Source organism: Dipodomys merriami, unplaced genomic scaffold, assembly GCF_024711535.1.
Source record: "Dipodomys merriami isolate MVZ:Mamm:240054 unplaced genomic scaffold, mDipMer1.0.p SCAF_328, whole genome shotgun sequence".
Lineage (NCBI taxonomy): Eukaryota > Metazoa > Chordata > Mammalia > Rodentia > Heteromyidae > Dipodomys > Dipodomys merriami.
The window spans coordinates 744,377-770,487 of record NW_027204804.1 but is presented as its reverse complement, the minus strand read 5'-3'; the positions used below and the strand labels follow the sequence as shown (position 1 = coordinate 770,487).

Genomic DNA, 26,111 nt, shown 5'->3' with positions numbered 1-26,111 from the left:
CTTGTATTTGGGTCATTGGAACACTCATTTTATCATATAAAATGAATGTTACCCGATTCTAGAATAGCAAATGAAGCCAACCGCTTTTGATGGGTGGCTCATAATGGTAAAACTCAAAAGTTTAGTTTATATCATCCCTGGCTAAGCTTCCAGAAGAGATGGAGAACTATTTAACAGTTTGTCGACCTCAGACCTTGGGTGTCAAGCAGGCCCGCTACCTAGTAAGGAGCGCTGAGCTAATGTGCTGGACCAGGACAGGCGACATAAGGGGACAAGCAGTGGTTTTAGGCTCGGCAAAGGGCAAGCATAAGGTGCATGTCCACAATCCAGCCAGTGTGGTCCAAACTTAACAGCCCAGACCAGAGGCTGTGGCCCAGTCGACTCGCACTCAAAACCTGCAATCCACAAAACGACCCCCGATGCGCAGAATCGCCAAGTGACCTCGGAGACAAAAACTGCAGGAAATGAAGGCAGTCGACTGGAACAATCCCGTTTCCAGACAGCATCTTCCCGGTTGGCACAATCAAAGCAGCGAGAACGCTCTCTCGGGCGCTGAGACACGCCTTCGACCGCTGCTTGACTCGCACCAATTTGTAGCTGTGAGGCGAAAAGTGTACGCTTAACGCACATCTAGGCCTGGAAGCACGAAAGCCAGAGGCGCGGGCAGCTGAGCGCGCAGGAACTTCCCGGGTCAGGCGACAGGCGCAGCGACTCAGAAGCGGCGCGCAGGCCTTGCCCGCGAGCGCGGCGCTGACGTCAACAGCTGCGCCGCCAACGTGAGAGCGCACGCATCCTCCGCCCGAGGTCGGTTTTCCTCCGCAGGATCCGGAAGTGAGCCCGAGAGGGCGGGATAGTCTCTGGTCACCAGCTCGGGCTTCCGGAAGCGCCTAGTGGTGATTGGTGGTGCCCCGGAGAGGGGCGGGGCTCCGCGAAATTCGAATGTGAAAGGCGGGCCCTCGGGAGGGTGTGGAATGGACGCCGAGGCCTCGGCGCCTCTGAGGCGACGCGAGATGGCGGCGGCCGCTTCAGGTACGCAGGCGAAACGGAGTACTGAAGATTAGAAGCCTCCCAGGGCAGTGTGTCGGAGTCTGGCCCCGGCTCCGCGGCTGTCTAGGAGAGTCCAGGGGGCGGCGGGGGCGGGGGTGGGGGTCCCCGGGCGTCAGGCCGCCCGTGCCGCGCTGTTTTCCGGTGCTGTACTCGGGGTCAGTTGACCTAAGTGGACGCCCCGCCAGGCCCAAGCGTTTGGCTTCAACCTTTCCCTTTGTGAGCTTCACTTTCGTCTGCAAAGTGAGGATAGTGGCTGTATGTCCGGCGGTTACCTGATGCTCTAACCTCACTGTGAGAAGCCAGAAGCTGGCAGTGGATTAGGGGGTGTCGCGGTTTTCGAGGGCGGAGATCTGTGGGGATGCAGGAAGGGTCTGAGAGGCCCACACCAGGCAGGTGCGAGTGGACAGCGACGGAGGCGCGGCGCTGTGATCACTGAAAAGGGTTGGAAGCCCGACATCTGTGGCCTATGCGTCTAATCCTAGTTACTTAGGAGGTTGAGATATGAAGATCGAGGTTCAAAGCCAGCCCAAGCTGGGAAAGCCGGTAGTGGAGAATTGGGTCTGTGATCATCCTTCCTGTCCTCAGGCTCCTAGGGGAAACAAAAACATGTAGGAGCATGTCTAACCCATATTGAGCCCTTCCTTGCTAAGTTCCCAGGCCCAGCAGAGAACGCTATCAGGTTGTTTTGATTCGAGGAAGCCAGGCATTATTGTGTTAAGTAGCTTGCTCACATGTAATGTAACTAGTAAATATTGGGGCCTGTATTCATATTCAGGGAATTTGATTCCAGAACTTCTGCCCTTTAACTATTTTGCACAAGTATTCTTGCATAGACATAAGCTCCCTTCATCCTTCTTAGACCCACTGATTCATGGTAAGTATTAAAGTGCCCTTGCTCCTTCCCTAGAAGAACTTAGTCTGTTTCAGTAGTCTCATAAACAAGTGTAATACCGTGATGGTATCTATAAGCTGCTATAGTGTAGAATCTGATATATACCCTCGGATATGCTGGAGGGCTTCATTAAGAAAGTGGTATTTCGAACTGGAGGTGTGGCTCAAGTGGTAGAGTGCCCATCTGGTCCTGAGTTCAAGTTCCAATACCAAGACCAAAAAATAAAAACAAGAAAATATTTGAAGTGGATTTCAAAAAAGTTGGTAGGCTTTGAATGGGAAGAACACCTAATGATATAAAGAAGGCCAAAGAGGTTGAGTACCCATGGCTCACACCTGTAATCCTAGGTACTCCAGAGGCTAAGATCTGAGGATCTCGGTTTAAAGCCAGGCCAGGCAGGAAAGTCTGTGAAACTCTTATCTCCAAAAAAACCACTCAGAAAACTGGAAGTGGCACAGTGGCTCAAATGGTAGAACGCTTGCCTTTAGCTGAAGAACTGAGGGACAGCGTCCAGGCCCAGAGTTCAAGTCCCATGACTGACAACCCCCTCCCAAAAAAAGGCCAAAGATACCCTCTTGCTGTATTTTTCATACAAAAAGGAGAGGAAGTGATGCTGTGGCTCAAGTGGTAGAGTGCTAGCCTTGAGCTGAAGAGCTGAGGGACAGTGCTCAGGCCCAGAGTTCAAGCCCCACAACTAACAACAACAAAAAGAGTCAATCAGGCACTAGTGGGTCACACCTGTAATCCTAGTTACTCAGGAGGCTGAGATCTGAGGATCACAGTTTGAAGCCAGCCCTGCCAAGAAAATCCATGAGACCCTTACCTCCAACAGACTACTGAGAAAAAGCTGGAAGTGGCGATTAGCTCAATTGGTAGAGCACTATCCTTGAGCAAGAGAAGCTCAGTGGCAGTGCCTAGGACCTGAGTCCCCAGAACCAGCCAAAAAAAAAAAGAAAAAAGAAAGGAAAAAAGAGTCAACTCCTTACATAGTGGCACATGCTTGTAATCTTAGGACCAGAATGCCTAGGAAACTGAGGTAAGAGGTATGCACATGTATGCTCCAGTACTGGGGCTTGAACTCAGGGCCTAAGTGATGTCCTTTAGCTTTTTCCTCAAAACTAACATTCTACCACTGGAGCCACAGTACCACTTGTGACTTTTTGGTGATTAATTGGAGATAAGAGTCTCATGTAATTTCCTGGCCTGGGCTGCTTTTACTAGGTGGCTATGAGCTTCCAGTGACCAGCTATTTGTTTGTTTTTAGTTTTATCTTCATTATGTTTTCTGGTGATCACAAGAATCCATATGTTGTGTTTGGTTTTTGTTGTTGTTGTTTTTCATATGGCTTAGATTTAGTGATCAGAAGCAAATGAAGCTTATTAGAAAAGAGCTGTATATCAGTACCTTTTGCAGAGTGAACTAGGACAGGAAACTGTTGGGGACTGCTCTTCAACCTGATCCCTTCCAAAGAAGGATATCTATGGTATCTTTTTTTTTTTTTTAATGAAAAACATTACAGAACTAGATAACAACAACAACACACACATTCACTCACATGATCCTCCCTTTCCTTCCATCAAGAGAAACCATTGTTGGGCTGGGGCAATGGCTGAAGTGGTAGAACACCTTCCTAGCAAGTATAAAACTGAGTTTAAATCCCAGTACAGAGGAAGCAAAATCTTCAGATATTGTTCCAGGAACTAACACTGAATCCAAAATTTAATAAGATCACCCAGGTGATTGTGAACATTGCTCTGCACCCCACTCAACCTGCTGTTACTGCTGAGTTTGAGGTGTGCCCACAGCATGTTCAGGGTAGAAAGTGCTTCCTCTCTGCTACCACCATCCTTTCATGCTTAAAACTCATCTTCTCTCCTTCAGGGGCTAGTCGCTGTCGTCTAAGCAAGATGGGGAGTGGCCGACGTCCACCTCCAGCTCGAGTAAGGGTGGCTGTGAGACTTCGGCCATTTGTGGAAGGAGCAGCTGGAGCAAGTGAACCCCCCTGCGTACGAGGCTTAGACAGCTGCTCTCTTGAGGTTGCCAACTGGAGGAATTACCAAGAGACTCTGAAATACCAGTAAGGTTCAGGCCACTCTTCCATCCCTCTCTTAGGTCTGCTCACATTATTATATACTGCCTAGTTTCTCACACTAGCCTTCCAGGATTCTGCTCCCTCCTTAACACAGCTTTGTTTTTTGAACCTTCATTTGTTTGGGAAATATTTGTGGCGCACACAGTGATAGGTCCTCTGTGAGATACTGTAGGGAAAGACTGGAAGCTGAATCAGACATAAAACTACAAAGGGAATGAGAGGAGTCACAAGAATTGCCTGGGGGATGTATGGTGAAAGAACATAGCCAGGGGCTCAGAAGCCTCTGGAATCTTTTTGTAAATAAAGTTGTATTTGTTTATCTACATTTTGTCTATAGCAGCTTTTTTTTTTTTTGTGGGGGTGCTGTTGCCCATACTGGGGCTTGAACTCAGGACCTTGGCATTGTTTCTTTAAGATTTTTTTTTTTTTTGTAAAGATACTATACAGAGGGTTACAGTTACATGAGTGAAGTAATGAGTACACTTCCTAAGATTTTTTTTTTTAAACTCAAGACTGGCATTCCACTACTTGAGCTACATTTCTGCTTCCATCTTTTTTCTAGTTAATTAGAGATAAGAGTCTCAAGAACCTTCTTGCCTGGGCTGCTTTAAACTATAAGACTGAGATCTCAGCCTCCTGGGTAGCTAGGATTATAGGCGTGATCCACCTGGCTGTAGCTACTTTTGAGTAGTCCCAGAATTAAGTTGTTTTGAAAAGAACTACATGACCCACAAAGCTGAAAGTATTTACTGTCTCTTTGCAAAAAGTTATTTGGTTCTTAATTCTTGGCCCTTAATAATTTGGCTTCAATTTCTCTACAGCTTTACTTATCAATATGTACTAAATTTCCTGTTGTAATCTAAACCATAGCTTCCCCTATAGAATGCAGTGTACAGTTGTCTTCAATCTAGACCAGTTATAAGCAGTGCCATCTTTTCTACTGTTTGGTAAGCAGATGATATTTTTCTTTCTTTCTTTCTTTCTTTATTTTGCCAGGCCTGGGCTGGAACTCTGGGCCTGGGTGCTGTCCCTGAGCTTCTTTTGCTCAAAGCTAGTGCTCTATCACTTGAGCCACAGTGCCACCTCTGGCTTTTTCTGAGCATTTTTATTGGAGATATAAGAATCTCACAGAACCATGATCCTCAGATCTCAGCCTCCTGAGTAGCTAGGATACATGTGTGAGCCACCAGTGCCTGGCTTGCAGATATTTCTATATGTGCTGCATGTAAAAAAGATTAAAAAGTCCATTTTTTTACACCATGTCTTGACTGTTTGCTATATTTCCATCTTTCCTGCAACAAAATTAGTTATTCTAATGCATTCCCATCTTTAGCTCCTGAGTCACAATGAGCTGTAGGTATTTGTCCCACAATATTGCAAATCCTCCAAGAGCATTATCAGATTCATTTCACTTTCCCTAACTCCAGTAGAGACTAGAACAGTATGTGTTCAGTGGATACTTGTAGTCTTTGTATAAGGAATATTTTCTTTTAAATTTGAAGCAACTATCCTTTAAGTCTGGGTATCAGTAGAATCCTGTGCTAATGCCTTCCAATCTGCCTGTCTCCAGGTTTGATGCCTTCTATGGAGAGAGGAGCTCTCAGCAGGATATCTATGCAGGTTCAGTGCAACCCATCCTGAGGCACTTGCTGGAAGGGCAGAATGCCAGTGTGCTGGCCTATGGACCTACTGGGGCAGGTAAAAAAGCCTGAAGGGAACAACCATGGCCAAAAAGGGTTAGGGAAAAGAAGAAAACTTTAGTTTTTGTACTCTTCACCTAGGAAAGACACATACAATGCTGGGCAGCCCAGAACAACCAGGAGTAATTCCCCGGGCTCTCATGGACCTCCTACAGCTCACAAGGGAGGAAGGCGCTGAGGGCCGGCCATGGGACCTCTCTGTCACTATGTCCTACTTAGAGATCTACCAGGAAAAGGTAAAGCCTACCTCTGGTTGGGGATGGAGGAGACAAAATATCAAAAGTAAGACAGGGTTCTGCTCTAGTAAAGAGGTTAGGTGAGACTTGGAAAGACATAGTTGGGGTAGCAGATGGTACAACTGTGGAAGTCAACAGAGTAAAAAGGAGACTGGTCTTTAGAAGTAAAGCAGCCTATACATGGAGAATTAGCCTTACTTGCCATTGCTTAAATAGGTATTAGACCTCTTGGACCCTGCATCAGGAGACCTAGTGATCCGAGAAGACTATCGGGGAAACATCCTGATTCCAGGTCTTACGCAGAAGCCCATCACTAGCTTTGCTGATTTTGAGCGACACTTCCTGCCAGCCAGTGGAAATCGGACTGTAGGAGCTACCCGTCTCAATCAGCGCTCTTCCCGCAGTCATGCAGTGCTCTTAGTCAAGGTGAAGCCCACTGACAGAGGGCAGGTGAGGATCTGGGAGGCCCATGGAGCTTGAGCTAAGCCTGGGGTTCTTGCCCATCCCTCAGGTGGATCAGCGGGAGCGTTTGGCCCCATTTCGCCAGCGGGAAGGAAAACTTTACCTGATTGACTTGGCTGGCTCAGAGGACAACCGGCGCACCGGCAACCAGGGCCTTCGGCTCAAAGAGAGTGGAGCTATCAATACCTCTCTCTTTGTACTGGGCAAGGTGGTGGATGCACTGAACAAGGGCCTCCCTCGTGTGCCTTACAGGGACAGCAAGCTCACTCGACTATTGCAGGTCAGGCCCACCCATGTCCGGGCAAAAGGGGCTGGATGAGGTGGTTCTGAGGCTTTTGGGGGGTGGGGTGGGGCAAGGGCATAACAACCAAGCAATGAGAAGATTGAGATTCTGATCCAACCACTTCATTCTCTACCCCTCAGGACTCTCTGGGTGGCTCAGCCCACAGCATCCTCATTGCCAACATTGCCCCTGAAAGACGCTTCTATCTAGACACAGTCTCTGCACTCAACTTCGCTGCTAGGTCCAAGGAGGTGATCAACAGGCCTTTCACCAATGAAAGCCTTCAGCCTCATGGTGAGGACTAGGGTAGGCAGGAGTGGAAAGCCATGTTTGGAGGAAGAGTCTTCTGAAGCTACCATGTATCAGCACAGGCTGACAACTCCATTCCCCTTTATATCTCCTCCAATCTTTCCCTAGCCTTGGCACCCGTTAAGCTGTCCCAGAAAGAGTTGCTAGGCCCATCAGAGGCAAAGAAAGCCCGAAGTTCTGAGGAAGAAGAGATTGAGAGTCCTGAACCCACAGCAGCTCCTGCCCCTGCCTCCCAGAAGCTCAGGTAAGCAGTAGGGACTCAAGTGTATCCCTGCAGGTAGAGCTGGGATGTCTGTGTAGCAGTTGTGGGTTTAGCCTGTCAGATCCTTCAGCTGAGACAACTGTGAACTTGTTCCTTGCCCAGTGAATTAGTTCCAGGTCCTCCTCTATGTAATTCACTAAAGTGGAAAGATGTACCTGTACTCAATATTGCTGTCTTGGGAACCCAGAGAGGCTTCTTTCTTGCACCTCTGGTCTCCCTCTTTTCATTTTCTAATCTCTATGCCATGAACAAATGCTCACATTTTTGAGGCATCTGAAGGAGCATTTTTGCTTCTGGATCAGATCTTTCAGGTCAAGGATAACAGCAACTCATAGGAGACAGAAGATGGAGAGATGTGTCCAGACCTCTCTGGGTTAGAGACCACCCTCTATAGCAGGGTGGTCTTCAAGGAGGTGGTTGTCTTAACATAATTGTGTTTCTACCCGCCATCCTAAGGAAGCCTCTTTTTTTGAAGTGGGAAAGTGAGTTTATTATAATAAACATTTGCTACTCCCCAAGCAGGAAATGGGAGTTAAAAACTTAAAAATGGCAGCTTTTATCTGCTGCCTTTATTCTTTGTGAGCTCTGGGGAATATACATGATTGTCTAATAATTCCCAACCCTTAGGCAAAGGTTCTGGGTACCCATGTGCTTTAGAGGGTCTAAGGAAGCCAGAAGCCTCTCTGAGATCCTGAATAGCCTCTCCCTCCAGTTCTGATTGCCCATGCCTAGTGTATAATTCTGATCACTCTACCTCATACCCAGTGTATACCGATGCTCAATCACCTCTGTTCAGTAGTCTTGCTTTCTCTATTGCCATTGACTCCAAGGAGTCAGTTGCAGTGTTAGTTTTGCCTTGTTTCTACCACTATCCTAAAACTGGAAACCATGGGCTAGGAGGTTGGCTCAGTGGTAGAGCGCTTGCCTTGCATGCATGAGGCCCTGGGTTCGATTCCTCAGCACCACATAAACAGAAAAGCCGGAAGTGGCGCTGTGGCTCAAGTGGTAGAGCGCTAGCCTTGAGCTGAAGAGCTGAGGGACAGTGCCCAGGCCCAGAGTTCAACACCCACGCCTGACAAGACAAAAAAAAAATTCTAAACCGTGTAAATGTTAAATAGAAGTGACCCAAGAAGGCTAAGAATTAAGTGTACAAGGGCTGGGAAGGTGGCTTAGTGGTAGAGCACTTGCCTCGCATGCCTGAGGCCCTGGGTTCGATTCCTCAGCACCACATGAGCAAAAAGAAAAAAGCCAGAAGTGGCGCTGTGGCTCAAGTGGTAGAGTGCTAGCCTTGAGCTGAAGAGCTGAGGGACAGCGCCCAGGCCCAGAGTTCAGGCCCCATGACCAGACCCCCCCCCCCAAAAAAAAAAAAGTGTATAATTCTGCTCCAAGGGGCTGAAACAAACAGCTGCATTACTTTGAATAGGCAAACTCTGCCAAAAAGGCAATAGCTTAGGACAGACTCCAAGATGGGGTTTGTCTGACCTAGATAGGCTCTAGCCTTAGGGGCTTATGTTTCACAAGGGGAAATGTAAAAACATGTGTGTATGATGCCAGGTAGATAATCTAGAGAGAATTAGGGAGGAATCTGCTTACTCTGTGAGCCCCAAGGAAAAAATTACTGAAAGCATTTGTTCCGCACATTTACACATGAAGAGCAGGAGAGTCTTGAGAATCTAGTTCACAGTAGAGCAAAGAAGCTGCACAAACTAGGCATTGTGGGAAAGGTGGCATCAAACTGACTTAAAAGTTTTTTATTTAAGTAGTTGTACAAAAAGGTTTCAGTTCAACATGTCCATATATAAGAACAGTGCATCTTTTTCTTTTGGTGCCAATGCTGAGGCTTGAAGTTAAGACCTGCTTTTTGCTTGACTTGCTTGGCTTTTCCGAAACTCAAGGCTGAGTCTCTACCAGTTGAGCCACAGCTCCACTTAATGGCTTTTTGTCATTGGCGAAAAGTCTTTCCTGCCTGAATGAGCTTCAAACCACGATTCTCAGATCTCAGCCTCCTGATAGCTAGGATTACAGGTTTGAGCCACTGGCACCAGGCTAAGATGATGTCTTCTGTGAAGTTTTCCCCAGCTCATCTTCTAAATAGCCAGGCCCTTAAGGTCTCATTCCTTATTAGACAGTGAGTACTTTTAGATCAGGACAGCAGAAGATTCCTTACACCTGGTATACAAATATTCATTAAATGCTTGTTCTCTTAGCATCCCTGAGAGGTTACTTCATCTGATGAGGACACTGTACCCAGAATGGGATGACTCATTCAGGGTTGCTCAGCAAATGAATATTAGGGTTCCTGAACAAGATTTATCAAGTTAAGACATGATAAAAGGGGATCTCAAGCTGGGTGCCAGTAGCTCACGCCTGTAATCCTAGCTACTCAGGAGTGTGAGATCTGCGGATCGCAGTTCAAAGCCAGCCTGGACAGGAAAGAATGTGAGACTCTTCAGTAAATCACCAGAAAACCCGAAGTGGCGCTGTGGCTTAAGTGGTAGAGCACTTGCCTTGAGTTGAAGAGCTCAGGGACAGTGCCTAGGCCCAGAGGTCAAGTCCTATGGCTGACCAAAACAAAAAACAAAAAAAAGAGTTCTGTTGGTGAAGGCGGTGAAATAGAAGGAAGATAGAGAATAACTATAACCTCTTTGCTAAGTCCCCTGCAGAAGCTAAGCAACATGGACCCAGCCATGCTAGAGCGCCTCCTCAACCTGGACCAATTGCTGGGCTCCCAGGGGTGCCAAGGGACTTCTCTCCTGAGTACCCCCAGGCGAGAGCGGATGGAGCTCATTAAGACAGTGGAGCAGAAAGACTTGGAGATTGAAGTAAGTGCTGAAGTAAGGTGGGCTAGGATTCCTATAGCCTTGAGAAGCAGTTCTAGGCTCTTTGGACACAGAGGACTGCTATCTGGAGTCCAGTTTTCACCCAACACTGCATGTTTACTGCCTTTCAAATGTCCTTGACATGGCTGAACTCTGAAAAAGAATCACAATTTGATGTGAAGAGGTAAAAGGAAAGATACCAAATAAAAGAACTGGGCATTGGTGGCTCACGCCTGTAATCCTAGCTACTCAGGAGGCTGAGATCTGAGGATCAAAGTTCAAAGCTAGCCCAGGCAGCAAAGTCCAAGAGACTTTTATCGCCAATAAACCACCAGAAAGCCGGAAGTGGTGCTGTGACTCAAGTGGTAGAGCCCTCCCCTTGAGCTGAAGAGCTGAGGGACAGTGCCCAGGCCCAGAGTTCAAGCCCCATGACCAACAAAAAACAAAAACACATAAAAACCTAGCTCATGCTGAGAACAAATCTTTCTTCAGCATTTCCAGAGTCTTTTTCCACTGCTAGACAGCCCCCTGATCATTAGAAACAGTCTCCATCTGTTTCCTAATAAACTCTTCTATTGGTTCAATCCCTGTTTTCTTCAACCTCAGAAGCTCTGATTACTCACTTTCTTACTCAGCTGCCATGCAGTGTGATCTGGGTCACATCTCTCCCCGATCCTTTCCAACAGAGGCTTAAGATGAAGCAAAAAGAACTGGAAGCCAAGATGATGTCTCAGGAAGCTTTACACCCAAAGGGGAAGGAAAACTGCACCCTTACAATGCTCCGACCCCTTCCCGGTCGCACAGTCACAGTGGCAAAGCCTCTGAAAAAGGCTGTGGTAATGCCCCTACAGTTACGTAAGTAAGCAGGGCCCAGAAAACCCATGTCCCATGAGGGAGGGCTGTCTTCATGTTACTCATATCCTCCTAGCACATGCTAGCCCTAAGGAGGACTGAGGACAATCTGAAGGAGCACTGGGGCTCTGCCCTTGGTGTGAAAGAACAGTCAGGGGCAGACTGATTATAACTCAAGAGCAACTGAGACCTACTGGTCTTGTGGGAGCCACAAAAAGTTAACTCAAGCAGATTGCCAGTGGTTCATGCCTGTAATCCTAGCTACTTGGGAGGCTGAGATTTGAAAATCTTGGTTCAAAGTTAGCCTGAGCAAGAGAGCCCTGCTTTCCTGTTTTTTTGGTAGTTAATTGGAGAAAACTTCAAAAAAAAAAAAAAAAAAAAAAAAGGCCAAGTAAAACTGTGGCTCTAGTGGTAGACCGCTAGCCTTCAGCACAAAACCTCAGGGGCAGTGGCCTAGGCCCTGAGTTCAGGTCTCAGGACTGACCATACAAAAGAGTGGAGCTTGTGATCTGACTCACTTGCAATTCTTGCTTTCAGTTCAGGAACAGGCAGCATCCCCAAATGCCACGATCCACATCCTGAAGAAAGGCCGGAAGAGAAAGGTGACATTGGGAGTCCAAGCTACATTTTCAGCCAGGACCCTTTAGGGGTAGTGAATTTAGTTAGGGGTGTTGAGTTCTAGGGGAAGAGCACTGGCCTTCTCTCACAGCCTGTTAGCTCCAATATTTGCAGCTCTACCCCTCTACATGGGGTGATGGTGCCTCCACAGCCTTTAGCAGTGGTGCGGCTGTATCCAGCGGAAAGGATGTCTGCCCACTCAGTAGCCTGGCTCTTGCCCCCTCTGCAAACTTAGTACTGCCCCCACACCTACACTGCACCCCAAGTGACAGACCTACCACTAGAAGCCCTCCCACAACTGTGAGGACTCAAGGTGGGGGCCGTGTTGACTGCCTTTCCCCCCTGTGCCATCTCCTCCAGCCCGGGACCTCTAGTGGGGCTGCACCTCCTAGCCTGAGGGAGGTGTAAGAGTGTGCTCTGCTTTATGTCTACTACGTCACTGGGTCTCCCCTTAACTGGGAGAGAGGGGGGCCACTGTGGAGTGGAGTGAGCAGCAGTCCTGCCGGCGTCTGAGCTGCCTGCCCTGTCACTCTCGCAGCTAGAGGCACCGGCCTCCCAGCCCGACCAGGGCGAGGACTGCTGGGACCTCGAGCTCAGCCCGGAGCTTCTGGCCCTGGGGCGCCAAAAAATACTGGATCTGCTGAACAAAGGCTCGGCCCGCGACCTGCGCGGCCTGCAGCGCATCGGCCAGAAGAAGGCGCAACTCATCGTGGGCTGGAGGGAGCTGCACGGGCCCTTCAGCCAGGTACCTGGCGGCGGGGCGGGGGGGGGGGAGGGGGCGGGGCGCGCGGGCGGGGGGGAGGGAGGGGGACGAGGAGGGAGGGGGCGGGGCGCGCGGGCCCTCCCTCCCCCCTCCCCCTCCCCGGCTTCCACGGCCGCGCTCGTTCCGCGTTCCGCAGGTGGAGGACCTGGAGCGCGTGGAAGGCATGTCTGCCAAGCAGGTGGAGACCTTCCTCAAGGTGAGCGCGGCGCCGCCCCCCTCGCGGCCCGCCGGCGAGGGCGCCGCCCGCCCTGACGCGCCCTGCCTTCCTGTGTTGCAGGCGAACCTCCTGAGCCTGCTGGCCGGCCAGCGCTGCGCGCCCCGCTGACGCCGCCCCGCCCCGCCCCGCCCCGCCCCACCGCGCCTCGTGTAAATACAGTCTGTACCCCGAGCTGCAGCCTGACTCTTTTTTTTTTGGGGGGGGGGGGTAGGGGAGTCGAGATACAGTGTGGGTTGGGGGTCGGCCACGGTCCGTTCCTGTGAACTCCGGGCGCCATCTTTGAGGAAACTACGACCCAGACTGGCAAGATTGTAAATAAACCTCTGGGCCGGGGAAGAAGACGGTGGCCGATAGGGAACAAAACACCGAAGCCAAAGACCCGAGGGCGACCGTTAGGCGGGCACGCGCCTCGCGTTTGGCCCCGCCCCATCCGTAGCGCCGGCGCGCGCTCCCCCTGCTCAGGCTCGACAACGACAGCGGTGTTGTGTGCGCGTGCGCGCGAAATAACGGCCACTGGCGGAGGGAAGTGGGGGGGGGGGGGCGGAATCGTTGAAAGGGGGAAAAGAAGAGAAGCCGCCCTGTCTCCCGCGCGCCCACCACCTGCGCCGTCGCCAGCCAATCCGCAGCCGTCTCGGGGGTCTCGCGCTCGGGGTGGCTCGGGCTGCCGGGTGGCTCCCCGGTCCCTCCTCCCGCCAGAGTCCCTCCCGTGCCTCCCCCCTCCCGCTGGCCTCGCGCGCGCTCGCGCTCGCTCCAGCCTCTGGTGTGTCCTCGCGCCCCCCGCCCGCCCTCCCCGCGCGCAGTGTGCTCCGCTCCCCCCACCCTTCTCCCCCCTCCCGCCCGCCCGCCCCGCGCGCCTCCTCCCGGGCTCCCCTCCCCCACCGCCGCCGCCGCCTCCTCCTCCTCCTCCCGCCCCGGGGTGAGCGCGAGCCGCCTCCCTCCTCCCTCCGCCATGGATCCCAGCAACTGGAGCAGCTTCATCTTCCAGGTAACAACCCCCTCCCCCGCCCCCACCCCCTGCCCACACCCCCTCCTGCCCGCCCGCCCTCCCTCTCGTCCCACCCCCCCTCCGCGCGCCCGGTGCGCGCGCAGCTGTCCCCCTCCCTCCCTCGCGCCCTCCCCCGCCCTCCCCGAGGCGCCGGCTGGGAGCGCGCGCGGCGGGGGCCGAGGCTGCTCCCTCGCTCCCCCCACCCCGCCCCGCCGGGCTCCAACCGCCGCCGCCGCCGCCGCCGCCGCCGCCGCCGCCGACCCGGGCCCCCGCCCCCAGCCCCGCGGGGCCTCCCGCCCCCACCCGGGGGGCGTCGCTGCCGCCGCCGCGCTCCGCGGCCCGCTAGGCGCCCTCCTTCCTCCCTCCCGCCCGCCCGCCCTCCCGCCGGCCGGGGTGCGCGGGCGGCGGCGGCGGCGGCGGCGGGGCGGCCCGCGGGCCATGCGTTCGGCGCGGCCCTGCCCGGCCGGCCGGGGGCGGCGCCCCGAGCCCGGGCCCCGCGCGGCCCGCGCCCCCGGCCCCCGCTGAGCCCCGGGGCCCCGCCACGGCCGAGGCCATGTTCCCCGTGTTCCCCTGCACGCTGCTGGCCCCCCCCTTCCCCGTGCTGGGCCTGGACTCCCGGGGGGTGGGCGGCCTCATGAACTCCTTCCCGCCACCTCAGGGTCACGCCCAGAACCCCCTGCAGGTCGGGGCTGAGCTCCAGTCCCGCTTCTTTGCCTCCCAGGGCTGCGCCCAGAGTCCATTCCAGGTGAGTGGGGCCGCCGGGCGGCGGGCGGGCCGCGAGCGGGCGGGCGGAGGCCCGGGCCCACACGCGCTGTCCCCGCAGGCCGCGCCGGCGCCCCCGCCCACGCCGCAGGCCCCCGCGGCCGAGTCTCTCCAGGTGGACCTGCTCCCGGTGCTCGCCGCCGCCCAGGAGTCCGCCGCCGCGGCCGCCGCCGCCGCCGCCGCCGCCGCCGTGGTCACCGCGCCCCCGGCCGCCGCCGCCGCCTCCACGGTGGACACAGCGGCTCTGAAGCAGCCCCCGGCGCCGCCGCCGCCGCCCCCGCCCGTGTCGGCGCCCGCCGCCGAGGCCGCGCCCCCCGCCGCCGCCGCCGCGGCCGCCACCATCGCCGCCGCCGCCACCGCCGTCGTCGCCCCCACCTCGACGGTCTCCGTGGCCCCCGTCGCGTCCGCCTTGGAGAAGAAGACAAAGAGCAAGGGGCCCTACATCTGCGCCCTGTGCGCCAAGGAGTTCAAGAACGGCTACAACCTCCGCCGGCACGAGGCCATCCACACGGGCGCCAAGGCCGGCCGCGTCCCCACGGGCGCCATGAAGATGCCCACCATGGTGCCCCTGAGCCTGCTGAGCGTGCCCCAGCTGAGCGGCGCCGGCGGCGGCGGGCCCGAGACCGGCACGGGCGGCGGCGCGGCCGCCGTGGCCGCCGGCGGCGTGGTGACCACCACGGCCTCGGGCAAGCGCATCCGCAAGAACCACGCGTGCGAGATGTGCGGCAAGGCCTTCCGCGACGTGTACCACCTGAACCGGCACAAGCTGTCGCACTCGGACGAGAAGCCCTACCAGTGCCCGGTGTGCCAGCAGCGCTTCAAGCGCAAGGACCGCATGAGCTACCACGTGCGCTCACATGACGGCGCTGTGCACAAGCCCTACAACTGCTCCCACTGTGGCAAGAGCTTCTCCCGGTGTGCAGGGGCCTCGGCCGCGCAGGCTGCGGGAGGGAGGGAGGGCAGGAGGGAGGGCTAGCCACCCAGGGCACTGCAGCGAGGCCAGCTGGGCCGGGAGGGAGGAGGCTGGGAGCCTCCCGGGTACCGGGGAGCCAGGGGGTGGGCCTCTGCGAAGGAGGTGGGTCTTCTCCTCGGGGGGGGGGGGGGAGGGAGAGGAGGAAGAAGCAGGGGTTCAAGGGGGAGGGATTTCCTGCCCAGGCAGGACTGTAAAGCTTGGTGGCTTGGAAAAAGACCTGTTAAAGGAAGCTAGGCAGATTTAGGGCACCCCCCCTCCCCCTCACCGCCGCCGCCCAGCCTCAGACCTAATCCTCACCCCAACATATCCACAGGCCGGATCACCTCAACAGTCACGTCAGACAAGTGCACTCGACAGAGCGGCCCTTCAAATGTGAGGTAGGAAGCCCGCTTCCTCCTGTCCTGGTTTTCATGATTTTGATCCTCATTGTAGCTGCCTGAGTTCAGCCTCTCAGACCCCCTTTTTCTCTCTCTTCTTTTTGCCTTTTCACTCCATTTTCTCATTCCTTCTTCACCACCTTGTCATCTCACTCTCATTTCCTACAGATCAAAGACCCCCAAGGCTCTGATCCTTTTAACCTCTTGCTCCCTTCTCCCCGTTCCCCGAAGCTTTAACTCTCCTTGACACCCCCCACGCCCCTCCCCCCTCCCCAGAAATGTGAGGCAGCTTTTGCTACGAAGGATCGACTCCGGGCGCACACAGTACGACACGAAGAGAAGGTGCCATGTCATGTGTGTGGCAAGATGCTGAGCTCGGCTTATATTTCGGACCACATGAAGGTGCACAGCCAGGGCCCTCACCATGTCTGTGAGCTCTGCAACAAAGGTACATGCTAAGGGATGCCAGGAGGGCCAGGGACAGAGGGAGGAGGGCACAGAGCTAGTGACCTTTCCACGGATGTGGGGGAAGGGTGCTGTAGCCAAGAGCTCGTGGCATCTAGAGCCCTTCAGGAAGCAAGCAAAGCAGCACTGGGGACAACTGAACATCACCAATTCTAAGAAGCCATGGCTGGAGGAGACATGTCAGAAAAGACTCAACTTCCTGGGTGTGCGTGGGTCAGTGGGAGTGGTGCCTGCTGCTTTGGGAAAGGAGCAGTCTCGGGGAGAGCCAATCCCCCAGGGTGGGAAGGCAAGGTTTCAGCTGCACAGCCACAAGTTCTTGTCTCCAGCTCCTGGGGCAAGGGGAACATGTTGGCAGGTGTTTAACAAACATACACCCTGCCCCAGCAGTGGTGAAAAGTTGCTTTAAACGTACTTGTTTACTAACTGGGCTGCGGACTGGGGCATTGGAGGGAGGGGACACAGCCGTCTCTACTGAGAAGTCAACCCTGCAAGTAGCTAGGCATCAGTTAAGTGTCCGGCCATCGCGAGAGAGCTCTCCCAGCCATGTGGAGTGGAGGAAACTGTAGGCGTCAACCCTGAGAAATGGGCACCACTCAAACCAGGTCCCAAGCCTAGGGAGGGCCTGTCCTCACCAGCCCCAGCAGAGTAGTTGGCCCCAGCCTAGCAAGGATGTGGTGGGAGGAGGACAGGGCCATCTTGAAGAGGGCGTCCCCAGCCTAGGAGAACAGCCCCGTCTCTGGGGTCTCCACCTGGCTGACCCCCATCCCCCTACCCCAATCCGCCCCCCCCCATAGGCTTCACCACAGCAGCATACCTGCGCATCCACGCGGTGAAGGACCATGGGCTCCAGGCCCCGCGGGCTGACCGCATCCTGTGCAAGCTGTGCAGCGTGCACTGCAAGACCCCTGCCCAGCTGGCCGGCCACATGCAGACCCATCTGGGGGGGGCCGCCCCCCCTGTCCCGGGAGATGCCCCCCAGCCACAGCCCACCTGCTGAGGGGGACCCCTGCACCCACCAGGCAAGGCGTGGGGCATGGCTGGGGGTGGGGGTGGGACGGGGTTGTGGGACAAGGGGGTTCAAAGGGCCCATTAGGGGATCTCAGGAAGGCAAGGATACCCATCTGTCACTCAGGTTAGGGAGCCTGGACCAGGGAGGGCCTTGTAGGGCTGTTGGTAAGAGGCAGGCTCACGCCTCTGGGGATCAGATAGGAAGTGAGCAACGGCTGTGTCCCAGGGGAAGTAGTTGGGACAGTATTGGGGTAAGAGGCATGCATGGCTCTTGCCATTCAGGTTGTGCTGTGATCCGTGGTGTTTTCCTTTCTCACTGCAGGTACTGGTGAGGTTTGTCCCATGGCGGCGGCGGCAGCGGCGGCGGCGGCAGCTGCAGCGGCAGCAGCAGCAGTGGCAGCCCCTCCCACAGCTGTGGGCTCTCTCTCTGGGGCAGAGGGGGTGCCAGTGAGCTCTCAGCCACTTCCCTCCCAGCCCTGGTGAGCTCAGTGTTGATGGGTGAGAGGAGAGCATGAAGGAAAGTCCCTTGGTACGGTCTCTCCCCTCTCCTCACTACTACACACCAACCAAGGAGCCTCCAGAAAGGAAGAAGAAACGCGTTCTTAGGGGAATTCGCTAGGTTTTAACAGTTTCTCCTGCTCCTCTCTTCTCCTTGTCAAGAGCTGACCCTACACACACCTGTCCCCCTGGTTGTGTTGAAATCCCCTGGACAGTGGGCAGGGGTGGCAGAGAACAGGAGTAGCCACTGCCCTTCCCCCCTTCTCCTCTCTGCAGCCCCCTGCCCTTCCCTCCCAGGGATTTGTGAGCCTTTTCCCTCATGGTCCTTGCTCTCCTCCCTTTAGCCTTCTCCCTCTACTGTCTGCTGCCCCTCCCTGGGGAGTTGGTGCTTTCTTTTTGTTGTTGTTTTTCCCCCCCCAGGGGGAGGGAAGTGAGGAAAGAGGGAAATCAAAAGATTGTCCCAGAGAGGGATAAGGGGAGATCCGAGAATGGGCAGAAGCAGGCAAGGCAAAGATTGTACCTTCAGTAAGGTAGGGTTGTTGAGGTTAGGCCCTAAACATCATTCTACTTGAGAATCCATCAGGGGAAAGACAAATCAAGGGGAGCAAAAGGAGCCACTAAGGCCAGAGGCAGGAGATAGAATCTTAGGGGGCCAGGGTAAAGGAGGGAAACCAGGGACTAGAGGTGCTTCCTGGGGGTGGGGGAATGCAGCCAGTGTCTCCCCCTTCCCTCTTCCACCCCAGCTCCAGCCCTGGTCTTTTCTTTTCATCCCTCTTCCCCATGACTGAAGCTGTGGCCCTGGCCATGTCATCGTGTTCCTGTGTCCCCTGCATGTTCCCCACCCTCCACTCCCTCCTTTTGCGCGGACCCCATTACAATAAATTTTAAATAAAAACTGGCTCTGGTTCCAGGTTCAATGAGTTGCCCTCACCAAGCCCATAAGTTCCCTATCTTTTCTCTCTCTCTCTCTCACCCACACACACCCCAGGTGATTTCTCTCTGAGCCCAGTATCCAGACTGGCCCGTGTGGTTCTGGGGCTCTGTCTCTTCCCTAAAGACTGCCTGAATAGCTACAGTATAGATTTACGGGTGGGCAGGGCTCTTGGGGCTCTGAAGAACATGTGGCAGGACTCCCAAATTGAGAATACCCAATCTGGCCAGGCCCAGAATAGCCACTGGTGGTTTATGAAGGTCCGGGTTGTTGCCAAAAAAAAAAAAAGCTGGAAGTAGAGCTGTGTGGCTCAACTGATAAGAACTGTAGCCTTGTGCAGAAAAGCTCAGGGAGGGACTGAGCACAGGCCCTAGAGTTCAAGCCCCAAGATGAGCACGCACGCACTTGCACACACACATATGCACGTGCACACACACACAGGTTGTGTAGGTGGCTCATGCCCGTAGTCCTACCTGCTCAGGAGTCTGAGATCTGAGGATCATCTTTCAAAGTCAGCCTGGGCAGAAAAGGCATGAGAAACTTCTTCCAATTAACTACTAACAAGCCGGAAATGGGGGTGTGGCTCAGGTGGTAGAGGCCCTGGGTTCGAGACCCAGTACCGGCAGTAAATAAAGACCCCTGTTGGTCCACTTAACATCAGTACTCATGCCTGGACAGCCCGAAGACCCGGGAAAGGGGGTGTTGAGGGAGCTGCAGAAAGCTTTGCAAATCCTGAGCCACGGGGCTGGGCGCTGCAGGATCGAGACCTGCCTGCACTTGGTCTCCGCTCCCGGGCTTCCCGGCTCCAGGCGGGCCCTGCAGTGTCTGCTCGGCCCTCTGGAATGCCTCCTCTCCTTTGCCCAGACCCTTTCTCGAGTCTTCCAGTACCCTGCTGTGGCTGCTTCCCTGGGGGTAGGGAGGGCTTCAGTGTTGCAGGCTCTCCTCCCTCCGGGCCCCGCCCTGCTCCTCTGCAGCCTCCCCAAATCTTGCCCTGGTCCCCGACCCCTCGGGGTGCTGTGGGGCTGGCTCCACCGGTCCTGCCTGGCTCGCTGGTCCCGTCCTGAAGACCCCGTCTTCTGCCAGGTGCCCTGGTGACCGTTGGCGGGAGGGGCCGAGACTTAGGAAGGGGTGCCCCGGTGGAGGCGCGCGTGGGAAGGGGGCACGAGTGGTCCCCGGCCGGTTGCCCTGGTAACGCGGGGCCTGGCACGCGAGGCTCCCTTGGACCGGCCGGGAGGGGCCGGCGGCGTGCGAGGGGCGGGGGCGGCGCGCGGTGGAGCGTAGGGGAGGGGACGGGGAGAGGGGACGAACAGACGCGCAGCGAGGAGGGGAGACCCGCCGCCTCCCTCCGCGCGCTCGCCGGATCGCTCCCTCCCGGGCTGCGGCTGCTGCAGCGGCGGCGGGGCTCGGCAGCTGTCTGGAGACGGCGTCGAGGTGAGGTCGGGACAGACGGAGGCTGCGGGTAGGAGTGGACAGACACACCGACCGCGGAGTTGCACGGGAATGCGGGCGGCTGGCGAGCTGGATGGAGGGTGGCGCTGGGGTGGTGCTGGGCGCGCCGCGCCGCCGGGAGGCGGAGATGCCGGCCCCCCGTGGCCGTGGGAGTCAGTCCCCGGGAGGGGGGGGGGCTGAGCCGGGCCCCGAGGAGGGGCAAGAAACCCCGCCGGGCCGCGCGCCCCCCGGGGGGCGCAGAGCGTGCAGAGGGTGTGCAGCGAGCCTGCCCGGGCCCCTGCCCCGCCTGCCCGGCCGGTGTGTGCACAGCTGCTTGTTTTGGGGGTGTCGGGGCACCTGCTGGGATCTCAGAGTGGATCTTGCGGGTTTGGGGTGTGTTTGGGGGGGAAACCCAAGAAGGCACCCCCTGGGGAGGCTTCCGAAAAGGGTTTATCTTCCCAAGGCTCTTCATCGCAGAAGACAGTCGAGTGCATCTCCCCCAGGGATGTCCCACCCCTAGGCAAAGGAAACCCCAACTTTTCTTCCGCTCCCTAGAGACGGCACCAGACTGGCTCTGAGACACAAGCCTGGTCCTCTTGGGCCTGCAGGGCCGGGAGCCCCTCTTCCCTTACACCAAGCCTGTCTCCTCCTCTTCCAGGATTTGCTACTGTCTCTGCTGTTCCCTCCTCCCCAGAGGGGCCCTCTCCCCTCTCCCATCTCAAGATGGCAGCCAGCAGTTCTGAGGTCTCTGAGATAAATGGGTTGCAGGAGAGTCCCAAGACCCAGGGTGAAGGACCTGGCCCTTCTCAAGCTGGAACTGGCCCTCTCCAGGTCCACGCAGAGGTCCTAGACCAGCCAGAAGCCCCGCAGCCAAGCTCAGGCACCACTGCAGCCCCTGTGGAGTCAGGGTCTTCCAAGACTGGGTTGGCCCCTGAGACCCCAGAGACCCCAGCTGGGGCCCCAGAAACAGCCCCCGCCACAGACCTCAGCTTAAACCCAGGAGGAGAATCAAAGGCCAGCTCCAGCCCTGAAGAAGTATGCCAAGAACCAGCATCCAAACCAGAGGCAAACAAAGAGGCTACTGCCAAAGCAGACCAGGGATCTGCTGAGCCAACCTCAGAGCCCGCTCCCCAGTCAGACCCTCAGCCCGCTCCCCAGCCCACCTCCAAATCAGTGCTCCAGCCAGCACCCCCTCCTCAGGAGGACCCCACCCCTGAGGTCCACACAGACAGTATAGGGGAAAAGCAGGAGAATGGAGCAGTGGTCCCGCTGCAGGCTGGGGATGGGGAAGAGGGTCCAGCCCCCCAGCCTCACTCACCACCCTCCACCAAAGCCCCCCCAGCCAATGGAGCTCCCCCTCGAGTGCTACAGCAGCTGGTTGAGGAGGACCGAATAGGAAGGGCCCACAGTGGGCACCCAGGATCTCCCCGAGGGAGCCTGAGCCGCCACCCCAGCTCACAGTTGGCAGGGTCTGGGGTGGAAGGGGGCGAAGGCACCCAGAAACCTCGGGACTACATCATTCTTGCCATCCTGTCTTGCTTCTGCCCCATGTGGCCTGTCAACATCGTGGCCTTCGCTTATGCCGTCATGGTGAGCCCCAGGGGACCCGGGCCCAGGTTTGTGGTGGTGGCTCCCAGCTCCTTGGCCAGTGCTGGGACAGAGACCCAGAAATAACCATGCCTTACCTTTCCTCTGCATGGATCCTACTTCCCTTGTTAGCTACATTTGCTTGCCTCTCCCTGGACCAAACCCTCCCAGAGCAACCACTATGCTATCCCTGTGGGTGGGAGGGACGTGGAGCTGTGATTTACACTACTTTGCTGACCTGAGCCCCTCCCCACCCCTCTCCAATTCTCCTTTAATTCCATGGGGCTGGCTGCTCTCTCTTTTTCCCTCCCTCCCTCCCTCCTTCTCTCTCTCTCTCTCTCTCTCTCTCTCTCTCTCTCTGGATGACTCTCACCTGATCCCTGCGGGGCTGGCTACTCCTGACCTGGTCCATGATACCTCACCCCTCACCCTAACCCCAGTCCCGGAACAGCCTGCAGCAGGGGGACGTGGATGGGGCCCAGCGTCTGGGCCGTGTGGCCAAACTCTTAAGCATCGTGGCGCTGGTAGGGGGGGTCCTCATCATCATTGCCTCCTGCGTCATCAACTTAGGCGGTGAGTGAAGGTCTGGGACAGGTAGGGGTGGAGTGGAAGGGTTGATGAGGGCAGCTTTACTAACCCCTGCCCCCTGCTCTCTCCTGTCTGTCTTTCCCACTTATTCCTTTGTCTCTCCTTGTCTCCCCTTCTTCCTTGTCTGTCTGTCTGTCCTTTCCCTCTCCTTTCCCACAGTGTATAAGTGAATGGGCTCTGCCCTGCATCCCAAGACTTTTCTTCCTGTTGGGAGCTGCCCTGGGTCCATTCCTCCCTTGGGGGAAGGCCAGTTGATGGCCCTGGCCCCCATCCCTAAGGACCAAGGGAGCCTGAGCAGCCTTGTTTACAGCTTCTTTCCTGTTCCTGCATCCTGCCAGGCTCCTCTGCCAACTGTGGGCCTTCCTTCTTCCTGCACTGTTTCCAACCTCCCTGCACTTTTGCCTGTGGATGTTCCCTCCCCCCCCACCCCCAAGCCTCTTGGCTTTCCCAACCCTGCACTTCTGGAAATCTCCCTGCACTGATCACCCAAAATCAGCACGCTCTCTGTCTCCCTGAATCTCTTTCAGCCTCTCTGCACTTCTTCCAGCCTCCTGAATTCTCCGAGCCTCAACCCTGGCCTCCCCCTCCCAAATTTCATTGTCTTGGCACCTAACCCATTCCTTTCCTGTAACATCTTCCCCTCCCCCTTTCCCACATCTCCCGCCCCCCCCCCCCTTCCTCTTTCTGCCTCCTCATCTTCCCTTAGTCTCCTTTTCTCACCCCTCTGGCCACTATTTATTCTGCAAATACTCCAGTACTTAGATAAGGCTGGAGAAGGAGAGGGGCCATTGTCAGAAGAGGGCAACCCGGCCTAGGGCTGGACTGTTCTCTGCTGGCACACTCCTCCCCCTCCCCCCATCCACCCGGGTACCTACTGGGTGCCAGAAGTAGCAAGCCAGGTCCAGCCTGGAGACTTGTACAAGGGTGGAAATCCAGGTTCTGAACACCTAGGGCCCCAAGCAGCTGAAGGATTAATCTGAGTTAACCAGCTCACCTGGATTTTTTTTTTAAACCTGTTTCCTGTTTGGAGAAACTAGGAGTTGAGGCCATTCACATACTTTGTAATGGAAGAAAAAAAGTTAAAAAAAAAGGACCAAAACTCCCCGCAGCAGCAGGAAGCGAGTTAGGGGCAGAGGAGTTCTAGAATGAGTTTCTAAGAGGGCGAGGGAGGCTGGGTGCACGCAACAGCCTGCGGAGGAGGGGGAGGAGGAGGAGGAGAGGGAGGAGGAGGGGGAGAGGGAGGAGGAGGGGGAGGAGGAGGGGGAGGAGGAGGGGGAGAGGGAGGAGGAGGGGAAGGGGGAGGAGGAGGGGGAGGAGGAGGGGGAGGCTGGGAGCCAGCTAGGACACGGTCGGAGTTGGCGGGCTTTTTGTTTTCTAAAAAAAAAAGAAAAAAAGAAAAAGAAAAAAACAGTCGGGACAAACTAAAATTCCTTTAAAAAAAAAGATATATCAAACTGATTCTCCCTTTTTGTATGCTGGATGCTGCATGAGTCTGAAACACCAATAAACAGAGACTGCATGAGACTCGCCTCCAGTCTCACTTGGTTTCCCCCCCCCCCCTCCGGGCCCGGGCACCGCCTCCCCGTAGAACTTGATTGGGCGGTATACGCATGCGCCGCCGCGGTGGCCATCTTTACTGTGGGCCCCGAAGCCTGTGGTGCCCCCACCCTCGAGGGTGTCTCCGCGCATGTGCAAACCTCCCTTTGCTTTCCTCTTCCAAGTAGCTTTGACTAGCGCGGAGCCCTCTCGCGCTCTTTCTCTGCGCCTGCGTACTGTGACCCTGCGCAGCCTGGGAGGCGGGTCTTAGCGCCAGGTGTGTACGGCGGCTGAGTTGACCAGAATTGCGGGCGGTGGGGAGCGGGCGAGTTGGGTCCGGGTTTGGAGGGCGGGCGGGGTGGGGACGAGGGGCGAGGCACGCCTCTCTCTCGGCGCGGGTCCTCGGATCCCCGTCCGCGGGGCGGGGTCCGAGCGCCCCCGCCTGGGGGACAGCCGTTGAGGCCTGCGTGGCGGGGGGGGGGACCCCTCCCATTGCTGGGCCCCGTCCCTCCCGGGCCCATCAATGTCCCTCTCCCGGAGTCATGGAGACCTGGCGGCCACCACCGCGGCGCCTCTTTCCGAAGAAGGGGAAGTGACTTCGGGCCTCCAGGCTCTGGCCGTGGAGGATACCGGAGACCCCTCGGTCTCGGCCAGTAAGGCCGAGGAAGAGGGGGAAGGAAGCCAAGAGGAGGCTGATCTCGAGGGGTCCCGGGTGGAGGAGACCCAAGAAGCCGGCAGCACCGCGGGGGGAGAGCACGCGGACGGGGAGGCCGAGGACTGGTGCGTGCCCTGCAGCGACGAGGAGCTGGAGCGGCCCGCGGATGGGCAGGCGTGGATGCCGCCGCCCTCGGAGATCCAGCGGCTCTACGAGCTGCTGGCTGCCCACGGCACCCTGGAGCTTCAAGCGGCCATCCTGCCGCGCCGGCCACCTACACCCGAGGCCCAGAGTGAAGAGGAGAGATCGGACGAAGAGCCGGAGGCCAAAGAGGAGGAGGAGCAAAAGTGAGGGTCACTGCTTTGTATCTGGGGGGGGGGTAAGGGGGGATAAGGGGGGTGGGCTCTATTCCTCTGCTGCTAGGGGGAAATAGAGAAAAAGAGTAGGACCCAGAAGTGCAGGAAGTAAAGGGAAGGAAGAAGGGAACGTAGCAGGAAAGAGTCCACAGGCTGGGGAGAAATGTGTGTATGTGCCTGGGCTACCACTCCTCACCCTTCCTTCTGTCCTTCTGTTTCAGACCTCACATGCCTACTGAATTTGACTTCGATGATGAGCCGGTGACACCAAAGGACTCCTTGATTGACCGAAGACGCACCCCAGGTACAAAAGGGAGGAGCTGGGGGAGGGAATGTTCCTCTCCATGCAGTTACTCCAAAAGGCGTTCTCTTCAAGACATCTTTCTAGGTGCCTGAGCTGTCACCGAACTCCTGGCAACCAGAAGGAATGTGCACACAGTGGCACCATCTTTCTGGCTTAAGTTAATGCTATCTGCCTTCACAGGGCTGGGAAGGTGGCTCAGTGGTAGAGTGCTTGCCTTGCATGCATGAGGCTCTGGGTTCGATTCCTCAGTACCACATAAGCAGAAAAAGTGGTGCTGTGGCTCAAGTGCTAGAGTGCTAGCCTTGAGCAAAAGATGATCAGGGACAGTGCCCAGGCTCTGAGTGCAAGCCCCAGGACACACACACACAACCAAAACCTATAGGTTAAACAGTTTCCCAACTTTATGCTCCTTTAAGCTATAAAAGGCTAGAGCACAGTGCCAGGGTCCTGTCTGCATTTCCTGTCTTCCTCCTCTCCAGGAATGTCAGCCAGAAGCCAGAAACGAGAGGCTCGTCTGGACAAGGTCCTCTCAGACATGAAGCGACACAAAAAGCTGGAGGAGCAGATCCTTCGGACTGGGAGGGACCTTTTCAGCTTGGATTCAGAGGACCCCAACTCCACCAGTCCCCCACTCCGGTCCTCAGGGAGTAGCCTCTTCCCCCGGCAACGGAAATATTGACTGTTACTGCTACTGCTCCAGGTGCAGATTCTGTACCTGATGGGGCCTGGATCCTTCTAACCAGAGCAAGTTGAGTGGGGTTGGAGGCGTGGCTCAAGCTCCAAACTCCTGAAGAAGGAAAGTGTGTGTGTGTGGTGTGTGTGTGTGTGTTTTCTATTAAATATGTTCAGAGACGTGGATTTTTCTGACTCAAAAATAAAACACTCAGGGCCCGGGAAGGTGGCTTAGTGGTAGAGTGCTCGCCTTGAGCTGAAGAGCTGAGGGACAGCACCCAGGCCCAGAGTTCAGGCCCCACGACCGACAAATAAATAAAAATAACAAAACATTCAGAATGATCTTCTCTTCCGAGGCTGTAGCTGGAACCCGCTTTACCCACTTGAGCCCAGAAGGCGTGACTGCATTCACTCTGATTGGGAAATCAGAGACA

General features: G+C 56.0%; 4 protein-coding genes and 1 long non-coding RNA gene across 10 annotated transcripts; 4 read left to right on the top strand and 1 right to left on the bottom strand.

Moving 5' to 3' along the window:
* Positions 1-949: 949 nt before the first annotated feature.
* LOC138841745 (kinesin-like protein KIF22) lies at positions 950-12,729 on the top strand. The gene is made up of 14 exons (XM_070042602.1): positions 950-1,029; positions 3,821-4,016; positions 5,602-5,729; positions 5,813-5,967; positions 6,184-6,393; positions 6,479-6,709; positions 6,853-7,006; positions 7,130-7,265; positions 9,937-10,105; positions 10,789-10,957; positions 11,492-11,556; positions 12,111-12,317; positions 12,472-12,531; positions 12,613-12,729. The coding sequence occupies exons 1-14, from the start codon at positions 972-974 to the stop codon at positions 12,658-12,660; spliced, it is 1,986 nt and encodes a 661-aa protein (XP_069898703.1). The 5' UTR covers positions 950-971; the 3' UTR covers positions 12,661-12,729.
* Positions 12,730-13,439: 710 nt separating this feature from the next.
* Positions 13,440-18,519, top strand: LOC138841746 (myc-associated zinc finger protein). 5 transcript variants are annotated; one of them, XM_070042606.1, is made up of 7 exons: positions 13,440-13,537; positions 14,196-14,282; positions 14,361-15,214; positions 15,586-15,649; positions 15,926-16,097; positions 16,909-17,133; positions 17,445-18,519. In XM_070042606.1, exons 1-6 carry the CDS (start codon positions 13,502-13,504, stop codon positions 17,109-17,111), a joined length of 1,416 nt encoding a protein of 471 aa, XP_069898707.1. In that variant the 5' UTR covers positions 13,440-13,501; the 3' UTR covers positions 17,112-17,133; positions 17,445-18,519. The 5 variants fall into 5 exon arrangements, with proteins under 5 accessions (XP_069898707.1, XP_069898708.1, XP_069898704.1 ...); XM_070042607.1 differs by lacking the exon at positions 16,909-17,133 and having other exon boundaries at positions 13,441-13,537; XM_070042603.1 differs by lacking the exon at positions 13,440-13,537 and having other exon boundaries at positions 13,792-14,282.
* On the bottom strand, positions 16,095-17,042 carry LOC138841747 (uncharacterized). The gene is made up of 3 exons (XR_011376487.1): positions 16,929-17,042; positions 16,527-16,689; positions 16,095-16,443 (listed from the first exon to the last, which is right to left on the bottom strand). It is a non-coding gene; the product is annotated as an uncharacterized lncRNA (long non-coding RNA).
* A 1,337-nt stretch (positions 18,520-19,856) lies between the features above and the next one.
* On the top strand, positions 19,857-24,025 carry LOC138841742 (proline-rich transmembrane protein 2-like). 2 transcript variants are annotated; one of them, XM_070042599.1, is made up of 4 exons: positions 19,857-20,010; positions 20,638-21,569; positions 22,007-22,139; positions 23,879-24,025. In XM_070042599.1, exons 2-4 carry the CDS (start codon positions 20,703-20,705, stop codon positions 23,959-23,961), a joined length of 1,083 nt encoding a protein of 360 aa, XP_069898700.1. In that variant the 5' UTR covers positions 19,857-20,010; positions 20,638-20,702; the 3' UTR covers positions 23,962-24,025. The 2 variants fall into 2 exon arrangements, with proteins under 2 accessions (XP_069898700.1, XP_069898701.1); XM_070042600.1 differs by lacking the exon at positions 23,879-24,025 and adding an exon at positions 22,314-23,373 and having other exon boundaries at positions 19,858-20,010.
* Positions 24,026-24,064: 39 nt separating this feature from the next.
* Positions 24,065-25,863, top strand: LOC138841743 (PAXIP1-associated glutamate-rich protein 1A). The gene is made up of 3 exons (XM_070042601.1): positions 24,065-24,692; positions 24,923-25,005; positions 25,485-25,863. Exons 1-3 carry the CDS (start codon positions 24,214-24,216, stop codon positions 25,682-25,684), a joined length of 762 nt encoding a protein of 253 aa, XP_069898702.1. The 5' UTR covers positions 24,065-24,213; the 3' UTR covers positions 25,685-25,863.
* Positions 25,864-26,111: the final 248 nt, after the last annotated feature.

What these genes read in the sequence shown, in the direction of transcription:
- LOC138841745 (XM_070042602.1), top strand. Translation starts at nt 972, where the DNA reads ATGGACGCCGAGGCCTCGGCGCCTCTGAGGCGACGCGAGATGGCGGCG. An exon ending in CAAGAGACTCTGAAATACCA is followed by an intron (nt 4,017 to 5,601) that starts GTAAGGTTCAGG and finishes GCCTGTCTCCAG; the next exon opens with GTTTGATGCCTTCTATGGAG. An exon ending in TGAAAGCCTTCAGCCTCATG is followed by an intron (nt 7,007 to 7,129) that starts GTGAGGACTAGG and finishes ATCTTTCCCTAG; the next exon opens with CCTTGGCACCCGTTAAGCTG.
- LOC138841746 (XM_070042603.1), top strand. Translation starts at nt 14,091, where the DNA reads ATGTTCCCCGTGTTCCCCTGCACGCTGCTGGCCCCCCCCTTCCCCGTG. An exon ending in AGCGGCCCTTCAAATGTGAG is followed by an intron (nt 15,650 to 15,925) that starts GTAGGAAGCCCG and finishes CCCCCTCCCCAG; the next exon opens with AAATGTGAGGCAGCTTTTGC. An exon ending in CTGTGAGCTCTGCAACAAAG is followed by an intron (nt 16,098 to 16,908) that starts GTACATGCTAAG and finishes CCCCCCCCATAG; the next exon opens with GCTTCACCACAGCAGCATAC.
- LOC138841742 (XM_070042599.1), top strand. Translation starts at nt 20,703, where the DNA reads ATGGCAGCCAGCAGTTCTGAGGTCTCTGAGATAAATGGGTTGCAGGAG. An exon ending in CCTTCGCTTATGCCGTCATG is followed by an intron (nt 21,570 to 22,006) that starts GTGAGCCCCAGG and finishes CCCTAACCCCAG; the next exon opens with TCCCGGAACAGCCTGCAGCA. An exon ending in CTGCGTCATCAACTTAGGCG is followed by an intron (nt 22,140 to 23,878) that starts GTGAGTGAAGGT and finishes TCTTCCAAGTAG; the next exon opens with CTTTGACTAGCGCGGAGCCC.
- LOC138841743 (XM_070042601.1), top strand. Translation starts at nt 24,214, where the DNA reads ATGTCCCTCTCCCGGAGTCATGGAGACCTGGCGGCCACCACCGCGGCG. An exon ending in AAAGAGGAGGAGGAGCAAAA is followed by an intron (nt 24,693 to 24,922) that starts GTGAGGGTCACT and finishes CTTCTGTTTCAG; the next exon opens with ACCTCACATGCCTACTGAAT. An exon ending in TGACCGAAGACGCACCCCAG is followed by an intron (nt 25,006 to 25,484) that starts GTACAAAAGGGA and finishes CCTCCTCTCCAG; the next exon opens with GAATGTCAGCCAGAAGCCAG.